This window comes from Peromyscus californicus, unplaced genomic scaffold (assembly GCF_007827085.1).
Source record: "Peromyscus californicus insignis strain IS unplaced genomic scaffold, ASM782708v3 Scaffold_5__1_contigs__length_169319896, whole genome shotgun sequence".
NCBI lineage: Eukaryota > Metazoa > Chordata > Mammalia > Rodentia > Cricetidae > Peromyscus > Peromyscus californicus.
The window spans coordinates 90,791,660-90,813,971 of NW_026294573.1; the positions used below are offsets into that span (position 1 = coordinate 90,791,660).

Consider the following 22,312-nt stretch of genomic DNA (forward strand, 5'->3'; position numbering starts at 1 on the left):
TGAAGTGCCTGGTTTAACCTTGTTAACTTGCAAGTGCCAGGGACATGTAGTTATGTTTCTGGTTGGTCAGGCCCAGCCTCTCAGCAGCATTCGAGTGCATGCCTTTGTGAAAGCATTTTGTGAGCCTAGCAAAGGCAAGCCCTTGAGACAGGCTTCCAGAAGGGAAGATTCTGCCTCTTCTTCATGTGTCTTCCTGGGCCTGACTGTGCCTGCTGAGGTGCCAAAAGACTGAGGAAACTTGCAGGAAGGACATTTGGCTTGTTGTTGTTGTTGTTTTGAGACAGTCTGGCTCTGGCTGTCCTGGAACTCACTTGTGTAGAGCAGTAAGTTCTAGTCTTTAACTCACAGAGATCCTCTTGCCTCTGCCTCTCATGGGTTGGGATCAAGGGCCTGCGCCACCACACCCAGCAGGTGTTTTTTGTTTTGCTTTGTTCTGATTGGTCCTTCCCCCCACCCCTTTTCATGGCAAACCTCCTCAGACCAGTGGAGGCTTCATTTACTTCTAGAACCCATGTGTCAAACAGCAGACCTGTTGCATTCGGGTTCCATGTCCAGTGGTATGTCATTTCACAGCAGTGCCGAACCGGAGCCCATGCCTCCTGCCTGCCCACCTGCTACAGCCAAAGCCCTCTCGGTAGCCCAGCCTGTAGTGAGCCAGCCCCTCCACAGCTGCTGTGGGCGGCCCTCTCTAGGCTTCCAGAGCCTGTCCTGACTTCTTACGTCCCTTCCCACGGTTCCTGTCACAAGGCTGTGTTGAGCTAGCTCCCAGCAGCGGCAGAGTGCTTGCCTTTAGGTTCTTGCTGGTGCTGCCTTGTCCATGCTCATGTGCCTGGAGTCCTTTGCAAACTCTTACCTGCTTGCTACAGTAGGCTCCACCTTCGTACTCAGCAGTCCCCGCCTCCTTTTGTCTTGTAAGTCGGAAGCTCCCCCCTCCAGTAGGGATTCAGCCCTGCACCTTAAAACCATGTGGCCAACATTAAAAGAATAAGCAGCAGTCTCCTCCCTTAAGAGTTGAGCAGAAACTTGAGGAGGAGGAGGAGGAACTTGGCATCCATCCATAGACTTCAGAGATCCTAAGGTGGTGCTAATGAACAGACGCGTGGGGACTCTGGGAGGCTGGTGTGGGCCTTGCTTCCCAGGTGGTCCTTTGTTTCTGCTTAAAGGCCCAGAGACCCATGTCTGAGGACTTCTAACTTGGAGCCCTATACTAGTCTTTCTTTTTCTTCTGCTGCTGTGACAAAATACCCAGCGCTGTGTACTTTATAAAGTAAAATAAGCTCATTTAATGCATGGCCTTGAAGGTTCAGAGGTACAGTACTGGTGAAGGTTCAGAAGTACAGTACTGGCTTCCACTCAGCTCTGGTGAGGGATTTGTGGCATAGGAGCAGGACAATGTACATGGAGGGAGAGGTTGCCTGGTGAGATGGGGCCAGGGCAAGGGGTGGGGCTGTACTGCTCTTCTCAGGAGAACTAGCCAGGGTCCCTCTCTGAAGACCCCCAAAGGCCTCCTCACCTCCCACAGCGTCATATTGTTGACCACCCTTGTCCTGGGCCAGTGCCTGAAGCAGGAGGTCCTCCCAGCGTCTGCCCTGATGGGTGGCTGTGAGTGTCACAAGTGACATTGCTGTTCCATAAACAATTTCAGTGGGAACCTTGTCCTCTTCCCTGGTCTTTCGCTGTTGTAGATACCATTTCTGCAGATGTCCAAGATGCCCGTGTTCGGTATCCTTAGGAGGTTCCCAGGTGGTTTCTGAAGAACTCCTGTGCAGGAAGTCACACTCCTAGCGGGCGGAGTGAGGAACCGGGGCTTTTGGGTAGAAGGGACTCTGAACCCAGTAGAAGGAAAATCATTTCCCCTGTCATCTTCCCTAGGGTCCTGGGCTTCTTATTCACACACTGCTTTTTGTTTAGGGATGTCAGGTGCAACTGGAGTGTTGTAGGGAAGGAAAAGAGCTGGTGTTGGCCAACCAGTGCTTGGAGGAGAGAGAATGAGAGTGGAGGAAGTCAGGCAGCCCGCCTGCCGGGACCCCTGCCCTCTCCTGCCCTCCATGACTCCTGACCTCTCCTGCCTGCCGGGACCGCTGCCCTCTCCTGCCCTCCATGACTCCTGACCTCTCCCGCCTGCCGGGACCCCTGCCCTCTCCTGCCCTCCATGACTCCTGACCTCTCCTGCCTGCCGGGACCCCTGTCCTCTCCTGCCCTCTCCTGCCCTCCATGACTCCTGCCCTCTCCTGCCTGCCGGGACCCCTGTCCTCTCCTGCCCTCTCCTGCCCTCCATGACTCCTGACCTCTCCTGCCTGCCGGGACCCCTGCCCTGCCCTCTCCTGCTTGCCATGACCCCTGTCCTCTCCTGCCCTTCGGGACCCCTGCCCTCTCCTGCCTGCTGTGACCCCTGCCCTCTTCTGCTTCCTGGGTGCCTTCTGTTTACAGTGAACCAGGGCTGTGCTTGTTCACAGCAGATGTCCTGGCACTCTGGGCATGGATCTCTCCACACTGCCGCTGGGAGCCCCTTGTGCTCGGCCAGTCTTAGCGGCCCTGTGTTGCCCCATCCAAGTTTGGATGTTAAGTGGACTGGAAGAGGGGGGCCGATGAGTGGCCCGATCACATCATGGTGCTGTGAAGGATTGTCGGGAAGGTGACATGGCGGCATTAGCTCATTCTGCAGCGTCAGCCAGCTGCAGAGGATGGATGGCCGTGTTCTCCATGAGGACACTTGTCATTTGAGGTGGGGCAGTTCTTCATTGTCCCTGGAATGCCAGTAAATTTGGCTCCCCTTTTCCCTGTTATTGTGGCAAGCAAAGAGATCCATATGTATTCCTCATTGTTGACAGAGCACCCGAGTTAACATTAAAGTACTTGAGAGTGTAGAATATGAATGAATTACCAGAGAAGATATACCAAGGAAGGTTCTGGAATTTTTCAAGTCTGTGGATGAGGTTTCTACCCCTTTGGTGAATCTGGGCGTATTTAGAAACAAAAGACTAGAGGGTCCAGTTGTGGGGCGGTCGTTCTCTTTTGTGGAGACTGCACCTCGTCAGCGGGCATACCCTCCCACACACTGATCCCTACAGGTTCTGCCCCCCACACTGTGTCCCCTGGGGGTGCAGCCTCGGCTTGCTGACAGGAGCTTTGAAGAAGGAAAGAAAGACTACTGGAATACAGAATAGGCTGCGTGAGGGCATCTCGGGGCCATGAAAATTGGATGAACAGAATCGCCGAGAGTTTCTGTAACAGAAAGCAGTCCACTGCTTAGTAACCACAGCAGCAGGGGTCAGGAGGAGGAAGGGAAGAAATAATTAGAAGATTAATAGTGGTGCGATTGCAGTGACCTTCGGGGGCGGGGTGCACATTTGCCTCATAGCTAGTTTAGCCTTGAGAAGCCCCGTGGCTTCTGGCAGTGTCCGGGGCTGCTGCCCTCTGCAGGTGAGAAGTGGAATGGCAGCTGGCTACCCTGCCAGGCTCATCCGGGCTTCACACTGGTCTACTTTCTTATCTTCCCACCTTCCTTCCTTCAGTCCATCTGTGCGTCTCTCCAGTCTCTCCGGAACAATAGGTCTTCCTGATGATATTCCGGCTTATACACCCACAACGCTGTTGCTTTCATTTACCCTGTTCTTCCGGCCCTTGTCTGCATGCCAGGGTAACTCAGCTGTTACGCACGCCTGCCGTCATTTCAGAACCAACAAAAGTGGCTTCTGAACAGAGAAGCCACTCACCCCATCTTCCTGGCACTTGCTTCCTTGAGAGAGAGGTGTTGTCTGACCAGGGCATGTTGGGTAGCCCTCCTTTGAGTCAGATGTGGCACCTTGCCTCCCAGCCCCTGCTTTGGAGATGGGATTGGGTGAGCCAGACACTAGGTTCCAACCCCCCAATCCCCAGCCTTTGTTAGTGGGAGAAACAAGATCATCTGGGAAAGATCCAGCCGCCCCTGCCCCCAGGGCTTGGTTACAGCTTTCCCATTCATGGCCCCCTGGACTCCCGAGGTGGGTGCCATCGCAAGAGAAAGCAAATGACATGGCAGCCATTGAAATCCAAAGGTCACTGAGTAATCCAGTTTGGTGTTTCCTTTCCAGCCTCAGTACCATCCGAACGTCCACCCCAGCCAGCCCCGGTGGCGTCCGCACTCTCCAAATGTCAGGTGAGTTGGTGAGCTTGTGGAGCCCTGCTTTGGGGAGTTCTCCTGTCCCCTCAAGTCCCCACTCTAGGCTGCAGGATAAACCGTGCAGTGGGGCATGACCAGGGCAGAAACCTATGCTTTTCAAAGCAAAGGAAGCAAGTGACCAGTCTTTGCGAAATAACAGATTTAAAACAAACAAAAAAAAAATTATTCTGACCGCAAATATTTTGGTTTGGTTTTTATATCAGAGATGTTGCTTAAGGTTTCCAAGTTAATATTTTCTTATTCTGAGAATTTATTTTTATTTTCTTGGAATGTAATTAAAGCTTGGAGATTAGGGTTCCCTTTTTTTTTTTTTAAAGGGTTTTTACCCCTTAGGAATGAGGGCACTGTTTGCTTTGGTGGCTGGGGGCCTTTTTTCTCCTACTTGGGGGTTATTAGACTTTTTCAGCAAAGGAGAGTCTCTGTTTTCAGCTTTGTGGTCATTGTCGGAAGACAACAAGCAGTGAGGACTGGCATAAGAATCCCTGACCGTATTCCAGTGAAACTTAATTTACAAAATAAGTGGGGTTTTGTCCCGATGGCTGTCAGTGTCTCCTGCCACTGCCCTTGAGTGACCTGGCGCCTGCTGTTTGGAGTCAGGGCGACCCCTGGGAAGCAGCCATGTCCTTAAGACTTGCATTTTTGACGAGTCTTAATTGGCATTTTTGTGTCCGGCTTTTTCAAAAGAATAGTTGGTGAATTCAGGTTGACCAAGGTGGAGCTGTGGGCCTCGCTCCTTGAGGGAGCCTGGAGAATTGGGTGGTAGAAGGCAATGTGCCTTGAGCAAGTTAGGTAAACGTTTATGGGGCCCTTGTAACACAGCAGTGCAGTCTGACATTATTAACACTTTGGTATTCATGTGGCATTTTAGGGCAAGTCGGGTCAGTGATAATTCTAAAGCTTCGCAACATCCAAATGTAGTTTATTTTTCAGACGTGACAAGTAGGTGAGGCTTAGACTATCATCCTGTTAACAGTGCTTTAAGCAGACGTCCTATCTAGTATTGCCTATTTTGTCAGTGTTTTCCCTCTGTAGCGTGCCCTAGCCGCCTCTTCACCCAGGGGCAACACTTTCCCTCAGAGGTGGCCCTGCTGATGCTTCATTGTCCCCTGAGAACCACTGCTCTCCCCATCCCAGAGCTGTAGCTGAACCCAGGTGGCACCCAGCACTCTGTGTGTTCTCGAGCTCTCCAGAGGTGCATCCCAAGGAAAGTTGATGGCTCCACTCTTGTGGCAGATGCAATCCAAAACCATCACCATGCACATCTGGTTTATGGAAGCTGTCCCCTCAGCTAGCTCTCCTCGGACTGCCCTGACCACCACACACCCCTTGCAAAACCCTGACTTGTCCAGAAACAGAGCTTTTCTCCACTTTGATCTTTGGGCGATGATCACATGGGAGTTTTTAAAATCCTGAAGTCACCAGGCCACTCAGGTGCCAGGCACCCCACTCGCTCTCCCCCCCCCCCACCCCCCATTCCCTTTGGTGTGCGTGGTTGGCCTCACTCCGTTCTGAATTGTCTTCCATTCTCCCAGTAACCATTCCATCTGCAAACAAAACAGGCCATCTTATCTGGATGACAGGCCGCACTGGAAAGCCTCAGCCAGTGGAGATGACGGCCACTTTGACTATGTCCACGACCAGAACCAGAGGAACTTAGGAGGGACCTACAGTGTCACATACCGGGACAAACTCATGACTGCCCTTTGAGAAACTGAAGCGCCTTACTTCCTGTCACCACCATGGTGTCTTTGCATTCCATGAGACGCATCCTGACGTCACACGGGCGTCCTTGCACGAGTGTTGTTAAGTAGCGCGTTTAGTGTCCGAGTCAACATTTGAAGAGAACCGCCCTAGGTAGCCGTGATTTGCTGTGGACTGCATTCTCAATCAAATGAAGGTAGCTAAAGGCTCAGGAATCATTTTGATATTCTGATTTTAAAACTGAAGTGAAAGTCCCTATCATCATGCGGTGTACCTGATAATCTTGTGATTTAACCAGGGGGACCACATACAGCAAACCAACAAACCAAAAGCTTGGGGGATTAGCTGGACCCATGGTACTGTTGTAGGTTTGGAGATTGCCAGGGCCCAGCCTCCGTTGCTGTGTGACCTTGGCTAGGTCATTCCCCTTTCAGTGGTTTCATTTCCTCCCTGAAAATAATGGGCTGGACTCAGTGATCTCCAGAGTCCTTTCTGTTCTGTGATTTATTAAGATTTCATTTCTCATCTGGGCTGAAAACATGCATTCAGACCAACTCCCCATAAAGACAAATGTAATACCCCTTCTGTAACAACAGAAGCTTGATGAAGATTATGAAACTCATTAGATATGACATCAGTACAGGGAGACTTGGAATTTTGCATCTTTAAGTGGGTTAGCGAGTATGGATTTAGGCCTCCATGCTAATCACCAGCTGCATAGCATGTTTTACTAGAATTTACTTCTCAAATGTAAGAATGATTTGCAATTTGCCTTAATGATTGGTGCTGCTAACCCGTGTGATTTCCGAAGACATCACTGTGACTACTGTCAGGGTTGAGGCTGGATTTCACGTGAGATGTTACGTCTTTGAAAAGCAGCATGCAGTCGAGATGAAGTGAGGGAGTGCACGGGAGAGTCTTCCCGCTTTCTGGAGGTTGTGCCAAAGCAGCCTGTCGCACAGAGGGATGCACGTGGCCCCTTCTTTCTGTCGAACCCCAGAACAACATGCTGTCTTTTAGGGTGAAGCTTGTACCAAAATATTTATTGACCCCATTTCAAGTGGTGCACCAAACCTCTTTTTCTCTTGCTAGGCAATCCCAGGGTGTGCTTTCCTTTGTGGTTTTGTGCAGTCAGTTAATTTCGTGTCACTTCGATAGATGTGATTATAATTTGGTCCCCTTTAAACCCTTGGACATGTGTTAACATCCTTCCTTGCTAAAATCTGGCCTTTTTGGTTCTGTAGAAGTCTCTTGAGCAGGGAATCCTCTGCACACTTGCACAGGGGAGGAGACGGCCTACTTATCAACTCCCCCGCAGATGCTTGTTTACGGGTGTGTTCTGACCCCCAGGGTATGTACTGCATCTGAATAAACGTGTTCTGGTCTCTTCATCTTAACTGCGAACATTTTTACAGTGTGTCTCCACGTAAAGAATAAAGATTATTCTTACTTTTTCCTTTTTTTTGGACTCCATCTTCATTTCATTGATTCTTCTGCCAAGAAGCCTCCCTTGGATCTCACTCATGGTACAGTTGACTCCCGGTGTCCGAAGGTGAACCTTCAGTTCCGTGGGATGGGACGGGACCATCCAACACTGAGGCTCTTCCTGGCGCGTGGCTGAGGTGTTTCTTCATCTGGGGCGACTCTGGCAGAGGTTGTAACACCTGGCCCCAGGTGGAAGCAGGGTGTTCCCTGATAACAGTCCCATAGCGATGGACACATGCCCTTATGGTAACTTACCTCTTCCTGGCTGTGTCTGTGGCCTCTTAAAGATGATTCGGGACCCCCCAGTAAAAGCCTTTCTGCTTAAGCTAATGAGCAGATGAAGTTATCTGCTTCCACAGTCTGCCTGTGAAGTGAAGTGGGCCTTTACCCCACGTGGTGACTCCGTTCTTGCAACCTCATCTTCCTGGTCCCCCCGGACATTGGGGTCTCTCAGGGGTCTCTTCTCTGCTCGCTCCTTTTCTCACTGAACCAGTCTGGAATCGCTGCCCCATTCTGTCCTGTTTTATAGTGCTGTTGACTCTGAAAGCCATTATCTTTAACTCATACTCTCTCTATGAGTTTCTGTATTGTCACTTCAGCATGGATGTCTGTCCCACGTGGAGTCCAAACTCCACGTGACGGAAATCAAATTTATCGTTGACCGTCTCTCCTGGAATGCACACCTTTCTTCCCCCGTCCAGTTCTCTTGGGCTGAGTGAGAATGCCACAGCTCTTCTCTCTCTTGCCGCCCATGTCCAGGCAGTCCACAGTTCTACTGAATTCTGCCTCCTTCACGGTTCTCCCCAGCACACTGTCTTACAGGAATGTCTTCCCCCTTGCCAGGGGTGCCCGCTTTGGTTTCCACAAGCCTCGCCAAGCTTACTCTTGTCTCTCTGCAGCCATATCTGACTGTGTGTCATTCCAGTGCTGGCCGCTCTGCCTCTGTCTCTCTGCTCCAGCATGTTCCATCCAGACCCCTTCCCTTTCCGAGCAAACAGTAATACCAACCTGCACGCGCCATGCCTCATGACTGTGCCTTCGCAAATGCTGTTCCTTCCGCCTAGATTTCTGTCACTCCCAACTCCCGCTTAGCCTCTAAGCCTCCGCCCAGACGTCATCTTCTCCAGGGACTCTCTTGACGGCCCCCACCTCTGCAAATTGGGTTAATTTCTGTGTTCTGTGTTCTACTACTGCCTCCCCCTTCCACCCCCAGATCCGGGAACATTGTACTCACAACTTTCTATTAACACGGCTTCTTTTGTTCGTCTCCTCTCGGAGCCTTAGACTCCTCAATACGAGCTGTGCCTTTGTTCCCTGGTGCCTGACAGATAGCAAATGCTCACTGGATGTCTGCTCAGAGAATGGATTCATCCCAAAGGGAATTTCTAACCAGGTAGCAGGCAATGATGCATCATCCCTGGTCTGGTCTGAAGGGTTCTGATGTACACCATCCAGTCTGGAGCATCACATTTTGAGGAGGACGTGGACCAGCGTGTCGTTTGTAGACTCAGCTTTATCATGTGGACACTATTCAGTGTGTCTCATTTGAAGCATTGGTGTGGTGTTGACCAGGGCAGAGGACCCACTGGACATCTGACATTGAAAACCCCATTAGGTGGGGAGTGATCTATTGTCATACGGAGGGGTTAATGGCCGATTTCGTCCTCCGCATGTGTCACGTCATTTTATCATCCCGGTCACTCTGCAAGGTGGGTAATATCGTGCTAATAGGGAAGCTCAGGACTGGGGTTCTGTCAAGCAGTGCCTACATGTCATACAGCAGGTAAGTGGCAGCCTCTGGGCTCTCATGACTCAGCCCCCTGTCATCACCCTGTTGATCCACATCCCAGCGAGACTGTTAGACCAGAGGGCAGTTCACTATGTTGAAGTCTAACTGCTGCCTAGAGAGCTGCCCTCCTCTGCCAACAACCTAGTAACACCGTCTACCTTCTCCACCATCCCTACCGTCAGTGGGCGAGTATCTGTCCGCACCCATCAGAGACTAGGAACCCCATTCATAACAGGACCGTCATAACAGCATGCACCCCCTACTTGTCTAGTAACCCTCTCCACGCCTCATCCCACTGGGGTCCAGCAGCCCACACTACTACTGCACTCAGCTCATCCGTTCTCCGTTTTCAAAGGAACAGAGATGGAGTGTTATTTCTAATGAGGCATCGCTGTGTGAGATGTTCCACATGTTTCTTCCCAGTAATTCGTGGTTTTTTTTTTTTTTTTTTTTTGGACCATCAGGTGCCAGCAATATCAAGCCCACTTTTCCACAACTAATTAACGTTTTCTAGTTTTGGAATTCACAAGCTTAACCTTACGCCTCTCTCGTCCTTTCGGGTTTGGTGTCAGTGTATGGTGTGGCTCGTGGTAGTTACCCATCTTGGAAGTCTGCTAGGGGTTACATGCATCCAGAACCATCTTGCTTCATTGCTCAGCCATTCCCACAGAACTGGGCTCTCTTTAGCAGCAAAGACGGAATCAGGACAGTGCTGGGGTCCCTTCTGACTCTCTTGCCTGTTAAAACCGTCCACCATCCTTCCAGGTCGGTGACTCCAGCCTCCTGGGTCCAGCTTGGGACACAACAAATAACAGCCTTTTTGGTGCACTTGACTTTGCAGCTTTTACCTAGTCCTTTAAAATCCGAGTTCATCAAAGAACTCTCTGGACAGCCATATTGATCTTTTCTAGTTCAATATTTCTCAAACCGGGCTCGACGTCAATTCTCTGACTGGCCAACTTTCTCAAGTGCTCCAGGTAAATACCACAAATTGGCCCAGGGCGACTGATTTCTGCCTCTCCCACCAGGAGGCCATGGGCAAACAGGAGCCAGGCCTGGGGGTTGCGGGTCGGAGAAAAGCCAATTGCTGTAAAGGAAAACTGGCACATTTTAAGAAGCCCCTGGGGTACCTAAAAGGCAAACAGAGTCGAAACTGGTACTCAGCTGAGCCTAGGCAAAAGAAATCAATAATTCTGGAAATAGGTCCACTTCTCTCCAAATTAGAAACCAAATGATAGCTCAGACAATTTATTTAAAAACGTTGAGCTTTGGGCCTGGAGAGATGGCTCAGCAGTTAAGAGTTCTTGCTGCTTTTTCAGAGGACCCAGATTTGGTTCCTAGCACCCACATTGAGCAGCTCACAACTACATCTAACACCAGCTACAAAGGGTCCAGCACCCCTCTTCTATCTTTCATGGGCATCTGCATACACATGGCGCACAATAAGACTAAAACAAGCTCACTTCTTTTAAAATGATGGTTGCTGGTGAGACTTCAGGACTTTTTAAAATTTAAGCCAGTTCTTCTGCATAGCCTGACTGTCCTGGAACTCTATGTAGACCAGGCTGGCCTCAAACTTAGAGAGATCTGCCTGCCTCTGCCTCCTGTGTGCTGGGATTAAAGTCACGTGCCACTACACCGGGCTTAGGACTTACATTTTAACCATCAATGGATGGGGGTGAGCAGGGGTGAGAGCTTCTCTTAGTTAATGACATTTCTTGGTTTAATGATTTGATTTTAACTTTCACTGGTGGCAGTGGAAGTGTGTATAATTTAAGTAGACAGGAGGCTAAAATGTAAACGGATGGCCCCCCGAGATGTGTGTTGGTAGTAGAGCCCTTGTCCAGTATGAACAAGGCTCTGGCTTGAATCCTTAGCACTGAACCCTCCATCTGCCTAGTTAATGCTCTTTTCCGCTTCTGAATACATGGGGAGGCAAGAAGTTGGATTCTAATTGCTTCTTATGTGGCCCGAATTTCACCGTCCCCTCCCTTGGTCTGTCAGGCCATTTGCTGACCATTGTTCTGCACTCCTCCAGAGACAGTGCTAGTGAAGTCCATCCATGAGACAAGGTGAGCCACATGACCACACCTGGCTAAGGACCTGCTTCACAGTGAGAGCCCGTTCATGGGGACGGGTGCAAGACTGCAGAAGCTTGAGGACAGACATTTCAAGCCAGATGAGAGACAGACTAGAGGCCCACAATGTGGCCTTCTGGTGGTTCTGGGGGAAGAGACTCACGGGTCTCTGGTGAGATGAAATGTGGGAACTTTGAGTCTCACATACTTTGAACTGCTCAGCTTTGCCACTAGCCATGTGACCCTTGCCAGTTTTCCCAACTGGTTTCATTTTCTTCATTCCAAAAAGAAACGAAGCAGTGTCTTGCTATTAAGGAGCTCAGGGCTGGGGAGACGGCTCAGTCAGTAAAGTGCTTGTTGCATGAACAAGAAGACCTGAGTTGGGATCCCTGGCATCCCGACAGGTTCATGGTCTGGAGAATGATCTGTGAGAGCTGTGCTTTGGGTTTCCCACGAGTGAGTTTATTAAGCATGTAGCACGCAAAAAGTAAAAGAATAACAAGTGATAGATAGGTAGGAACAGCAGATAGAGGGCAACATAGGAACTCTGATGCTACAAACATCCAGCAGAAACTGATCAGAGAAGCCTCATGGAGGCAGCCAGCTGTAGTTCCCAATAGAGAGTCTCTTCCAGTGAGGCTTCCAGGGAGGAGAACAAATAACAGCAGAAAAATAACATCATCACATCAAGGGTTTGCAAACATCCCGTGCACACCAACTGGGGAAGCCCCTCAGGCAGCCAGCTGGGGGTCCCAGTCGAGAGAGACCGTCCCTGGCAAGTGTCACTTTCAGATTGAGGTAACATCAAATAGACGCTTGGGGAAGTTGGAGTGACTGCTGGAGCTTTCCCTGGGTGAGCTTGCTACTGCAGAACTCCTGGCTTTTCTTTTCCCACTGCAGGCATCTTTTAGATCATGGGACCGAGAATAGTAACATCTTTTGGAAGTGATTTGCCTTCTAGCATTTCTCAAGGACACCGTGTTTTTACTCTTGGGATGTTTTGTGGTTCTCTTTCTTCCCTGTTACAGAGTCAGGAGAGGTACAGCCCATTCCCAGACAAGGTGCCTGAGAAGACAAACATACTCAGGTCTGGAATGGTGGGGGGCAACCCTGTTTCCAGAGCCAGCTTCTCCATGAGCTCAAATGACACATGACAGTTTATCAATATAATGTACATTGTACCATGTGAAGACCTGGATGTGGTGGCACACATCTGTGACTCCAGTGCTGGGGTTGGGGGCAGGGCAGAGACAGACATATCTCTGGGACTCATTGGCCAGTCAGCCAGCTAAACTGGTGAGCTCAAGTTCGGTGAGAGACCCTGTCTTCAAAAGATTAAAAAAAAGAATGATGGAGGACTTTAGTCCTTGACCTCTGACCTCAACACACATGTACAACCCCTGTGATATCTATGCCCTCACACACAAAGAACCAAATAACATTATGTTGTTAAGGTGTTGTGTACAGTGTTTAAGGCTACCTGGTAGCTATTTTCAGTGGGTTTTTGAACAGTAACATGTTCGCAGTCCATATAGACAGAAAAAGAACAAAGATAGTGTCTAGCTCAAGAAATGATGTGTCTCCTGGGCCAATGGGAGAGCTGTATATTCTAAGTTTAGCAACAGAGAGGGATGCCTGGTTCCAGGGGAAAGATAAAATGGAAGAGGGTTCACAGTGAAGAAAGACACCGCTCTTTGAAACAGCCTAAGAGCAGAAATGCCATGGGGATCTTTTGAGAAGGGATAAAAGGAGAAATGGAGATGGTATTTCTGTCTGAGACTCCTAGGAGCTAACTGCCCAGGCGCGGCTTGTGACAACAATACTGTCCTCTTGTAAATGGCAAAGCTGATCTAGGGTGAAGGGTAGGTGAGAGGCGAGAATGCATTCTGCTGGTCCGGTAGGTCTTGAAAGTTTGGAGAGCTGAAAATGTCTGTGTGCTTCCCAAGTTATCTAATTTGGGGTTTCATCTCTGACAAAGCCAAGAGAGTGTTGCCCTGCCAGTACACTGAACAGTGTCACCAGGGAGCTGAGGAGATGGCTCCGTTGGTAAAGTGCCTGCCATGCAAATGTGACAAGCTGTCTTAGGGTCCCAAGTACCCATGTAAACAGGACTCACTGAGGCCTGATAGTAACCCCAGTGCGGGGTGGCAGGGGCAGGAGAATCTCTGGAGCAGACTCACTGTCCAGCCAGCCTGGCTGTTTCAGTGAGCTCCAGGTTCAGTGAAAGACTGTCCCAACAAGAAGGTGGAGAGCAGCTGAGGCAGACACCCAACATTGACATGCAGGCACACCCACATATGTGCATACATCAATTTAGTAATAAAGGGAACCATTGTGCTCTTTTTTAAACAGGAGGTGCACACAGCGGTAAAAACTCAAACGATGCCTGGGGAGATGCTTCTGTGGGTAAAGTGCTTGCCTGTAATCATAAGGACTTCGCTTTTGGTCCCCAGAAACATGGAAAGTCAAATACCATAGCACACATATATAATCCCTGTGCTCCTACGACAGGATAGGAGGCAGTCAGGAGACTCCCCAGCTCACAGGCTAACCTGCCATATGCCAGAAGCAAATGAGACCCTGTCGCAAAGTGGAAGATGTAGCCTGACACCTGAGGTTGTCCCCTAACCTCTGCACACGTGACACGCTGCATTCACGCTTGCACTCAGACACACACAAAGAAAAGATGTTAAGCCTCAAAAATATCTGTTACTGCTTTGTATTCCCCAGTTCTGAGCTGCAAATACCATTTGCATTTCTTGTCCATCTCAAGACAGTCTACATATAAAGAGGCACATGTATTTACTTAACCAGTCAATACTGATAGACACACACGCCTCACCCACTGTCCACGAGAACTGGCCGCCGTGCTTGGCATTCGGTTTGTGCACTTGAACCAATGAACTCTATAAGATAAATCCCCAGGGAGTACCCTTGCTGAGCCCAAAGGCGAGTGCATTACAGTTCGAGCATTTTATGTTGCTCCAATGCTCAGCATTTTGTATTCCCCCTGAGGAGATGTCATATGTGTGTTCCCTCTGCACGTAGGTGTGAGGACGGACAGAAGCAAGCTCACAGCCTTTGCTAACTTTGAGCCATTTTTGTTAGTCTGATGAGTAAAAGCCAGGGTTTCTGTCTTTATTGCATTTCTCAGTGGGCAAGGTTGTGCCCCTTTCACTGTTTATTTTATTGAGGTTTAGTCTTACTGCACAGCCCCTGATAACCTCAGACTCACTACGTAGCTTAGGCTGGCCTTGAACTTGTGAAGTTGATTTTCTGTGATCCTCTGGATCTTCTGTTGTTCATTCATGCTCTTTAATCAAAATCAGTTGGTAAAGTGATTGCTAGGCAAGCATGAAGACCTGAGTTTGGCTCCCCAGAATTCGTATAGAAGAGCCAAGCATGGTGGCACATGCTTGTAATTCCAGTAATGGGGAGGTGAAAACAAGCAGATCCCTGAGGCTTGCTGGCCGGCTAGCACATGCACACACATGCGTCTGCAGGCATGCACACACCGCACAAAAGCATGCACACACGCACAAGTTCAGGCTGCTGAAGCAACATGAAGTGTGCCCGCTTAGCGTTTATGATAATGAGAAAGCTGGGAGTTGTTGATCATCACTAGACCTTTCTTGAAATTGATTTCCAGACATTCAGATGACCATCAGCATGCTGCCACCCTGGAGAAATGAACGGGGAACATAGATAACATAAAAGTAGCTGAGATGAGGGAACTGATTTTAAGTATCCATGTTTCCTTTCCTGCTGGGGGTTCTGTTGAGAGCTTTCCACACAGACTACTCACTCAGATGTGGTGACCTAACTGTGCATTTGACCAAGGAAGGACCTGCTTATAGTTATGATTTCATTTCTGATAAATGCAATTCAAAATTGCAGGTGCATCCCAGGGCTGTGAGTGGTTTTAATGGAAGGAAGACTGCAGCTCTTAAAAAATACCACAATTGTCGTCTAGGCAACCCACTAAAAGGGGTTAGAATAATTAGAAGGACACCCCCACACAGGAACCCACCTAATCACTCCCTGCCTAAAGGGATAGTTCGAACATCCTTTTTGGTGGCTAAGACCTCATCAACAAGAGTTGCTGTGCTAATGACCCAGCCAGCCTTCCCTGGCTGCATGACGAACATTGTGCCTGTAATACAGGCAATTAAGCCCCAAGCTCTGAAACCCAGCCAGTGTCTGGTCTCAGAGGCTAAGGATGCTGAAGATAGACACTTCTAAAGAGCCTATGAGAACTGGGGAAGGAGAGCGACTCATTTGAGATTTTTGTGCACTAATGAATACCAAAACAGACTCAGCCTCCTTTCTGTCTGCTCAAACACATACCCCCAGGTTTCAGCTCCAGTTCCAGCTCACACTGCTACATCCGGTAATTACACTGTCTAAACCCTGCCCTCCACCCATTATATATTTTATTCATCTAACCAGAACTTTAATTCAGAATGAATCATGTTTTAATTTCATTCATTTGGTGAATTGGATGGTGTCCAAGGATTGGAAAAATATCACTCCCAGCTCATGGCCCAGTCTCCTATGGCTCAGGTAGCCAGGATGGTGAGAAATGGGCTGTTCAGAGGATTTTTTTTTTTTTTTACACTAGTGACCCAGACAATGATTAGTTGTATTAGGGCACCTCGAGAGTTGCTGTGTAATGGGGGCTTTTAAAACAGCCACTGGGGACAAGTGTATTCATGCTGCTGCCCCCCAAAAGGATTTCACTTCAAGCAAAGAGCAGAGGCAGCGGGATTTAGAATGGAAAAGAGGTGGAAAGATTTAGAGAAGCCAGGAAGGGAAAAAACAGTTAAGTGCATTAGAAGTAATGCTGTAGGCAGAGCAACCCCACAGTAGCCTTTGTTTTCAGGACAAAAAAGACTGAATCAACTCCGAGTCATGGGCGCCTGAGTGAAAATGAACTCATGAAATGGTCATTCTCTGGATCAGACCCTGGAATGCATCTGGAATTGCCAGTACCTCGAGATGTCCCCACAAAGTCATATGCAGCCCTTCCTGGAAGCCTTGTGCCACCTTAGTGGCCTGTGTACTTGCACAGGCGCACATCCACATGCAAACACACACACATACATACACACCTGTGTGCACCCATGAAGACACACAGACAATAAAAAAGACATTAGGAAGGATAATGCCAAGACCAAATGCGTTTTCTGAGAGAAAAAATGTCAAGGACCCAGTGTTTACACAATTCATTGAAATAATTGATTTCATCCATTGAAAGATGAGTGTGCCTATCCTATGCCCCCTCATGTAGGACCATGGAATCTTCTAGGCTGTCCCTAAGATGAGCAGTGTTACTCTACAATTTGCAGATGTAAATTAATGGTGTTACAAGCAACTAGGGAACTCGTAAGCAAAGTGAGACCTTTACGAATAGACACTTGAAAATTATCTAAAGAAAATTAAAATCTAATGCCTTGGAACAAGTTCATTGAGCAAGCATTTACTAGACATCTACACTCTCCCACTACTACCGTGTTGAAAAAGACACTGTCTTTAACTCCAGATTGCTAAGATACTGGTTAAATTAAGAATCCCCCCCACACACACACACGCACCACCTAATTTGGAGCCACACATCACCCATGCTAATAGAATTAATTTGGAAAGTTGATTATTTGGAAATTTTCTTGAAAGAATTACAATTTGGGAAAATTCCCCTCTACCAGTCTGTGTAAAGGAATTGAAGGCACATTTTAAAATGTAATGGGGAACTGGGTGTGGTGGCTCACCCCTTTAATCCCAGAAATTTGGAAGGCAGAGGCAAGTGGATCTCTGCAGCAAGTTCCAGGCAGCCTGGTCTACATAATGAGACTCTTGTCAAAAAACAAAACAAAACGAAAGCCATAAATGATGAGAGTGGAGAGATGGAGATGGCTCAGTTGTCAGGAGTGCTGGCTGCTCTTGCAGAGGTTCTGAGTTCAGTTCCCAACACCCACATCATGGCTCACTGGAACTCCAGTTCCAAAGGGATCTAGCCCCCTTCTAGACTCAGCAGACACTTGCGCACACACGTACACACACACACACACACACACACACACACACACACACACACGTGTACATATAGACAAGCAGACATACAAACACACAAATACAAATAAAAAATGTAATAAGTGGGAGAGAGGCACCAGGGATAGAACCCAGGGTTTTATGCACAGTAAGCACGCGCACACACACACACACACACACACCGGGGGGGGGGGGGGGAGGGAAAGAAAGCGGGGGGGGGGGGGGGTGACCTTTCTCTCTAGTCTTTTTTTCCCTTTAACAAATGAAACTAAGTTTCTGTAAGAAATCACCGTAGTGAACGCTCCTAACATTTGTAATGTGTCTCTCTGCAAGACGTTGAGAGTTTTCTCTTCAAACCCATTATGCACAGACTACAGTATTGCAAATAGGCATTCTACCACAACCCAAGTACACTTACTCTGACTTCAGTGAGAACTTTGTAACCCTGTGTTGCTCAGGTGATCACGTGCCCCTTCTGCCGTCTCCGGTGGACACAGAGTGACCAGAAAAACAAATGAGCTCCTTTGAGTGACATGAGTTCCATGAACTCATAGCACACAGCAAGCCCACAGTGAGGTGCCAGGCTACTTTCCTTTGTTCCCCTTAGGCCTCCTGTAATCCACAGGGCCAGGCAGCGACACTTACCCCTAAAGAGAGTACAGCATTCAAGAGTCAAGTTTTCTGTGTTCAAATCCCAGCTCTAATATCCTGTAGCTGTGTTACCATGGCAGAGTTACATAGTCTTTCTGTTCCTGCTTCCATATTTAGAAAATAAGGGTTAGTAGTCTTTTTTAAAGATCCATGTATTTATTATATATACAGTGTTCTACCTGCACATATCCCTGCAGGCCAGAAGAGGGCATCAGATCTCATTATAGATGGTTGGGAGCCACCATGTGGTTGCTGGGAATTGAACTCAGGACCTCTGGAAGAGCAGCCAGTGCTCTTAACCTCTGAGCCATCTCTCCAGCCCAGATTAATAGTCTTTAAATGATGGTTGGAGATTAAATAAATTGACAAATGGTACAGTGTTGGGCATTCAAAAAAATATTAATTTGGAGGGGTCCCTTTGTATTTAAAGAGCATGATCAATGTCCTAGTTTTCTTGAGATGTACTTCTGGCTGACATCTGACCCCAAACAACACCATGCTTGAGTGAGACACACTTCTGGGTGAGGACACTGAACATGGATTAGGAATGGCCTTTCCCGGCATCTGTTCCACAGCACATGTAGAAAACGACACAGTACACACGGGACGTAGTAGATGAGGCTGCTGGAGGCCCTAGACCCTGGGGGCCTATCCACTTAGCCCAGGGATTAGGAGGATAAATGGTTCCGCTCACTTGCAGCCCTTCTGAGGCCCATCCACTGACAGCTCTCCTGAGATTTCCATCAGCAGCATCCCACCCCCACCCCACCCCCACCCCCGTGTTGTTAGTTCTGATGTGGCCTTTGCAGTTGTGCCCACATCAGCTCAGAACTAAAACGGGAACCAGTTTGCCCCAGCCAGGCTTCTCCAGAAAGGGTACAGAGAATTTGTTGCTGCATGGGTGCTGCCGTGAGAATTGTGTAGACACTGACTCTCCACGCAGCACCATTGCCAACGCAACCAGAGCAGTGCAGCCCAGATCAGCTGCACTGTGGGGAAGGGGCATGAATGGAGCGTGCTCTTTGTGGTGGTCTGGGAGAGATGTCAGGCTGGCACAGCACTTTTGTGGGGAGACTCCTTAGCCACCCAGGCGTTGGCATCTATTAAAAGATGAGCATCTGTTGATTTCCCAGCCTACCTGCTTGATGGGAGGGTGTTTGGAAGGTGGAAAGGCCACAGGGATTGCTGTTAATTCTGTCAGCAGGGGAGACAGGTTAGAATGTGGGACAAGGTCCTTGGAAGAAGACAATCCTAAAGTCTTGGAATGATTTGCGTAAGAGAATAGGATGTGGGGGGCGGGGGGGGGGGGGCAGTCCTCTGTGTATTCTATGCTTTCCCAAAGAAATGTCAGCAAATAGTCTAGGAAGGAATACTGTTCACACAGGCTGTGAATGTAGCGCAGAGAACCTGACGGGGAGGGTGTCAGTGGCCTCTCAGGGAAACTCACAATTGAGACAAGATTTGAAAGAGGAAAAAAGTGGGGCATGGCGCCAAACAAAAGAGCACAGATTTGGGTTTGTTTTGTTTTGTTTTTTGATGGTTGTCATTTTCATTTGTTTTGTTTTAAAACTGGATCTCTGACCAGCCTGGAGCTACCTGTATAGACCAAGCTAGCTTGGATTTCACTGCATACCTCTGGCCAGCCTGGAGCTTGCTAGATAGACCAGGCTAGCCTTAGACTTACGATGATCCTCCTGCCTCCGTCTCTCTAGAGCACGCCCCACCATCAGACTGTTAAGGATCTTCATGATTTCATAGATAATTACTTTGGAGCGAAGAGATGAAGGTGTTCACAGCTGTTCTTGGGGGGGGGGGCCTGCAGGGTGAAAGGGACAGAGCTACCCCATGTCTATTCCCCCCCTTTTTTTTTCAGTCAGAATGTACAGACTGCAGAAGGTAGGAGAACAGAGAAGGAAATGGAAATGCAAGCTAAAGAGAGAGAATGGTCAGGAAATAGTTGACTGCTTCGTGATTAGTCTGAATCTCCAAGCTAAAAATATAAAATGTGCCCCCCCCCGCTCAGAACACTGGGGAAATCTCCTTTGCCACTGCTGAGTCAGCGTCCAGCTCCCTCTGAAAAGCCACGGAGCTGTGGAGAGACGCCAGAAGAAAAGGGCACTGTAGTGTGGCTCCCTGGAAAATCAATTCCCAAATGATAAGCTGGCTGGTGACGCAGTGGGGGAGTTTGAATACCATCTTTTTAAAGCACCTAGCTGAGGGAACAGTGCTGATCTCCTCCGGGCAGGCAGCAGGCATGGCTCAAGGATTTTAGCAACCTTGAAGTGGGAGGGCTGGGTCTCACCTGGTGAATGAGGTTTGCAGGAGCTGCACTTAATGTTGAAACATTAGCCTGGGAACTCCAGAACAGAGACAAGAGTGACAGATGGCCTTTAGTGTCCCCCGATGCGTACTACTGACCAGTGCAATAAGCCAAGAAAACAAAATATGGCATACTAGAAAGGATGAACACAATTCCCCTGACTATCTTAAACTCCAAGTGAGTTTCAGCTAATAAGAAAGGCAGGCAAAGAGGCCAGAAGCAGAAATATTCTGAACTCAGTAGCTGTGTGTGTGTGTGTGTGTGTGTGTGTGTGTGTGTGTGTGTGTGTGTACGTACATATGGAGAGAGATGGGGAGATGTTTCAGTGGGTAAGGGAGCCCGGTCTGCAAGCGTGAGGACTTGAATTCAGATCCCCAGAACCAATGTAAAAAGCATGGCTGTGTATGCCTGTAACCCCAGCCTTTGAAATGGCCAGCCAGCCTAGCTGAAACAGCAAACAGAATTCCAGTTCAGTGAGAGACCCTGCCTCCAGGGAGTGAGGAAAACGATGGAGGTGGACACTCGGTGTCCTGGCCTGAGCCCCACAAGTGTATGTGTGGGCGCATGCACCTACACACTCATGTGCAAGCATCACACATACGGCACACGTGCGCGCGCACACACACACACACACACACACACACACACACACACACACGCAGCAGTAGGAGGAATGGAAGGGAAGGGAGGGATAGATATTAGGAGATAAAATGACTGATGTTACTTTAAATTGGGATGAAACTGAAAAATACCTGGGATCGTGGTTAATCGTGTTTGTTCTATACCATAATGAAAAGAAACAAAACTCTGACCTAAGACCATTTTAAACCATCTTAATAAGTAGAGAGAAGTATGTGCCGTATATATATGCTCTTCTAAACCACAGTATTTAATGCTCCAAATTGGAAGGCCAATGGGACTTTTGGGCAGCCACCTTGAACTCTGAAGCAATACACGGAAGCGAAGCACACGGAAGCGAAGCACACAGAAGCTCCCCGACTTCTGGTTGGTTTGTTTTTCTTTCCTTTTCAACCAGAAGAGACTGACTGCAGATGGTAAGGAGAACAAAGAGACAGACATGGAAATCCAAGCTAAAGAAAGGGAGCGCGCAGGACATATTTGACGGCTAAGAAAAAGAACGATGTGAGAAAGGAAGTCAGATTTGGGCTATCCTGTGAAATAACATTAAAATAAAAGTAACTGTCCAATTCACTGCTAGTTCAGAGGGAAAGCTGGAGGAATGCAGAGCAGGCAGGTTAACACTGTGTATCGGGCATGAGCAGTCAGGGAAATGGAAACTAACCTCGGTCTTTCCTACAGAGGGAATTTAGTGCAGGGACGTGATTATACAAAGGATGGAGGAACGAAGGACCCAAATGGTCACTGAAGCAACCTCCAAAATGAGAATGATTGGAAAGTGCTTACCACCCCAGAGCAAAGGGATAAGGACAAAGGGAAGTGTCACCGTAGGCATCCGGCGTCAGTGGGGTACAGGAGGCAAGCCTGGATGGGGAGCCCTGAAGAGCACTGAACCTCCTGGAGTGTGTGAGGGAAAGTGGGCAGCAAGCCTGCAATCACTCAGCACGGTGGGCAGTGGAGCAGAGAGGGCGCCTCAAGGTCCCGAGCTGAGAATGGATTGTTCCTTTTGGGAGACTGGAGCAGTTCTTCATTTCAGAAAAGAATGTTGATTTCTCATTAATCACCATGAGTTTGTAGCCCAAATGGGAGGCGTGAAGAGAAACACCAGGGCACTCACCCTTAAGCACGCATGGAAGCTAGGCAGGCCCCTACCCCGACACCTAGTGTCAGCTCCAGGTCTTAGCAGTTGGAGAATCCTCCACCTGGAATGTCTAGTGTCCCTGTCCCTCGCTCCTCCACAACCTTCAGGACTGTCTTGCTTCAATCATCTCTGCCCCCAGGAAGTCTCCTCTGACAATGCCGAGGCTGAACTGAGGTCCCTTTCCTGCCAACTGCCATGCCTAGCACACACAGGAGCTGGCCCTGGACTGCTTATTGAGCACACTGAGGCGTCTCTGGCCTTGCGGGCACCAGCCCTTCTTCCAGCACAGCGGGGACAC

General features: G+C 48.8%; 1 protein-coding gene across 7 annotated transcripts in view; it reads left to right on the forward strand.

The window, feature by feature from the left end:
• Positions 1-22,312, forward strand: part of Epb41l4b (erythrocyte membrane protein band 4.1 like 4B) — a 151,496-nt gene that overhangs the window by 78,549 nt on the left and 50,635 nt on the right. For 5 of the 7 annotated variants that reach the window (XM_052717805.1, XM_052717804.1, XM_052717807.1 and 2 more), the window contains one exon: positions 4,074-4,138. In XM_052717805.1, the coding sequence (XP_052573765.1) occupies positions 4,074-4,138 (65 nt within the window). Of the gene's footprint in view, positions 1-4,073; positions 4,139-5,694; positions 7,324-22,312 lie in introns of those variants that run through there. The other 2 variants (XM_052717810.1, XM_052717811.1) reach the window with 2 other exon arrangements.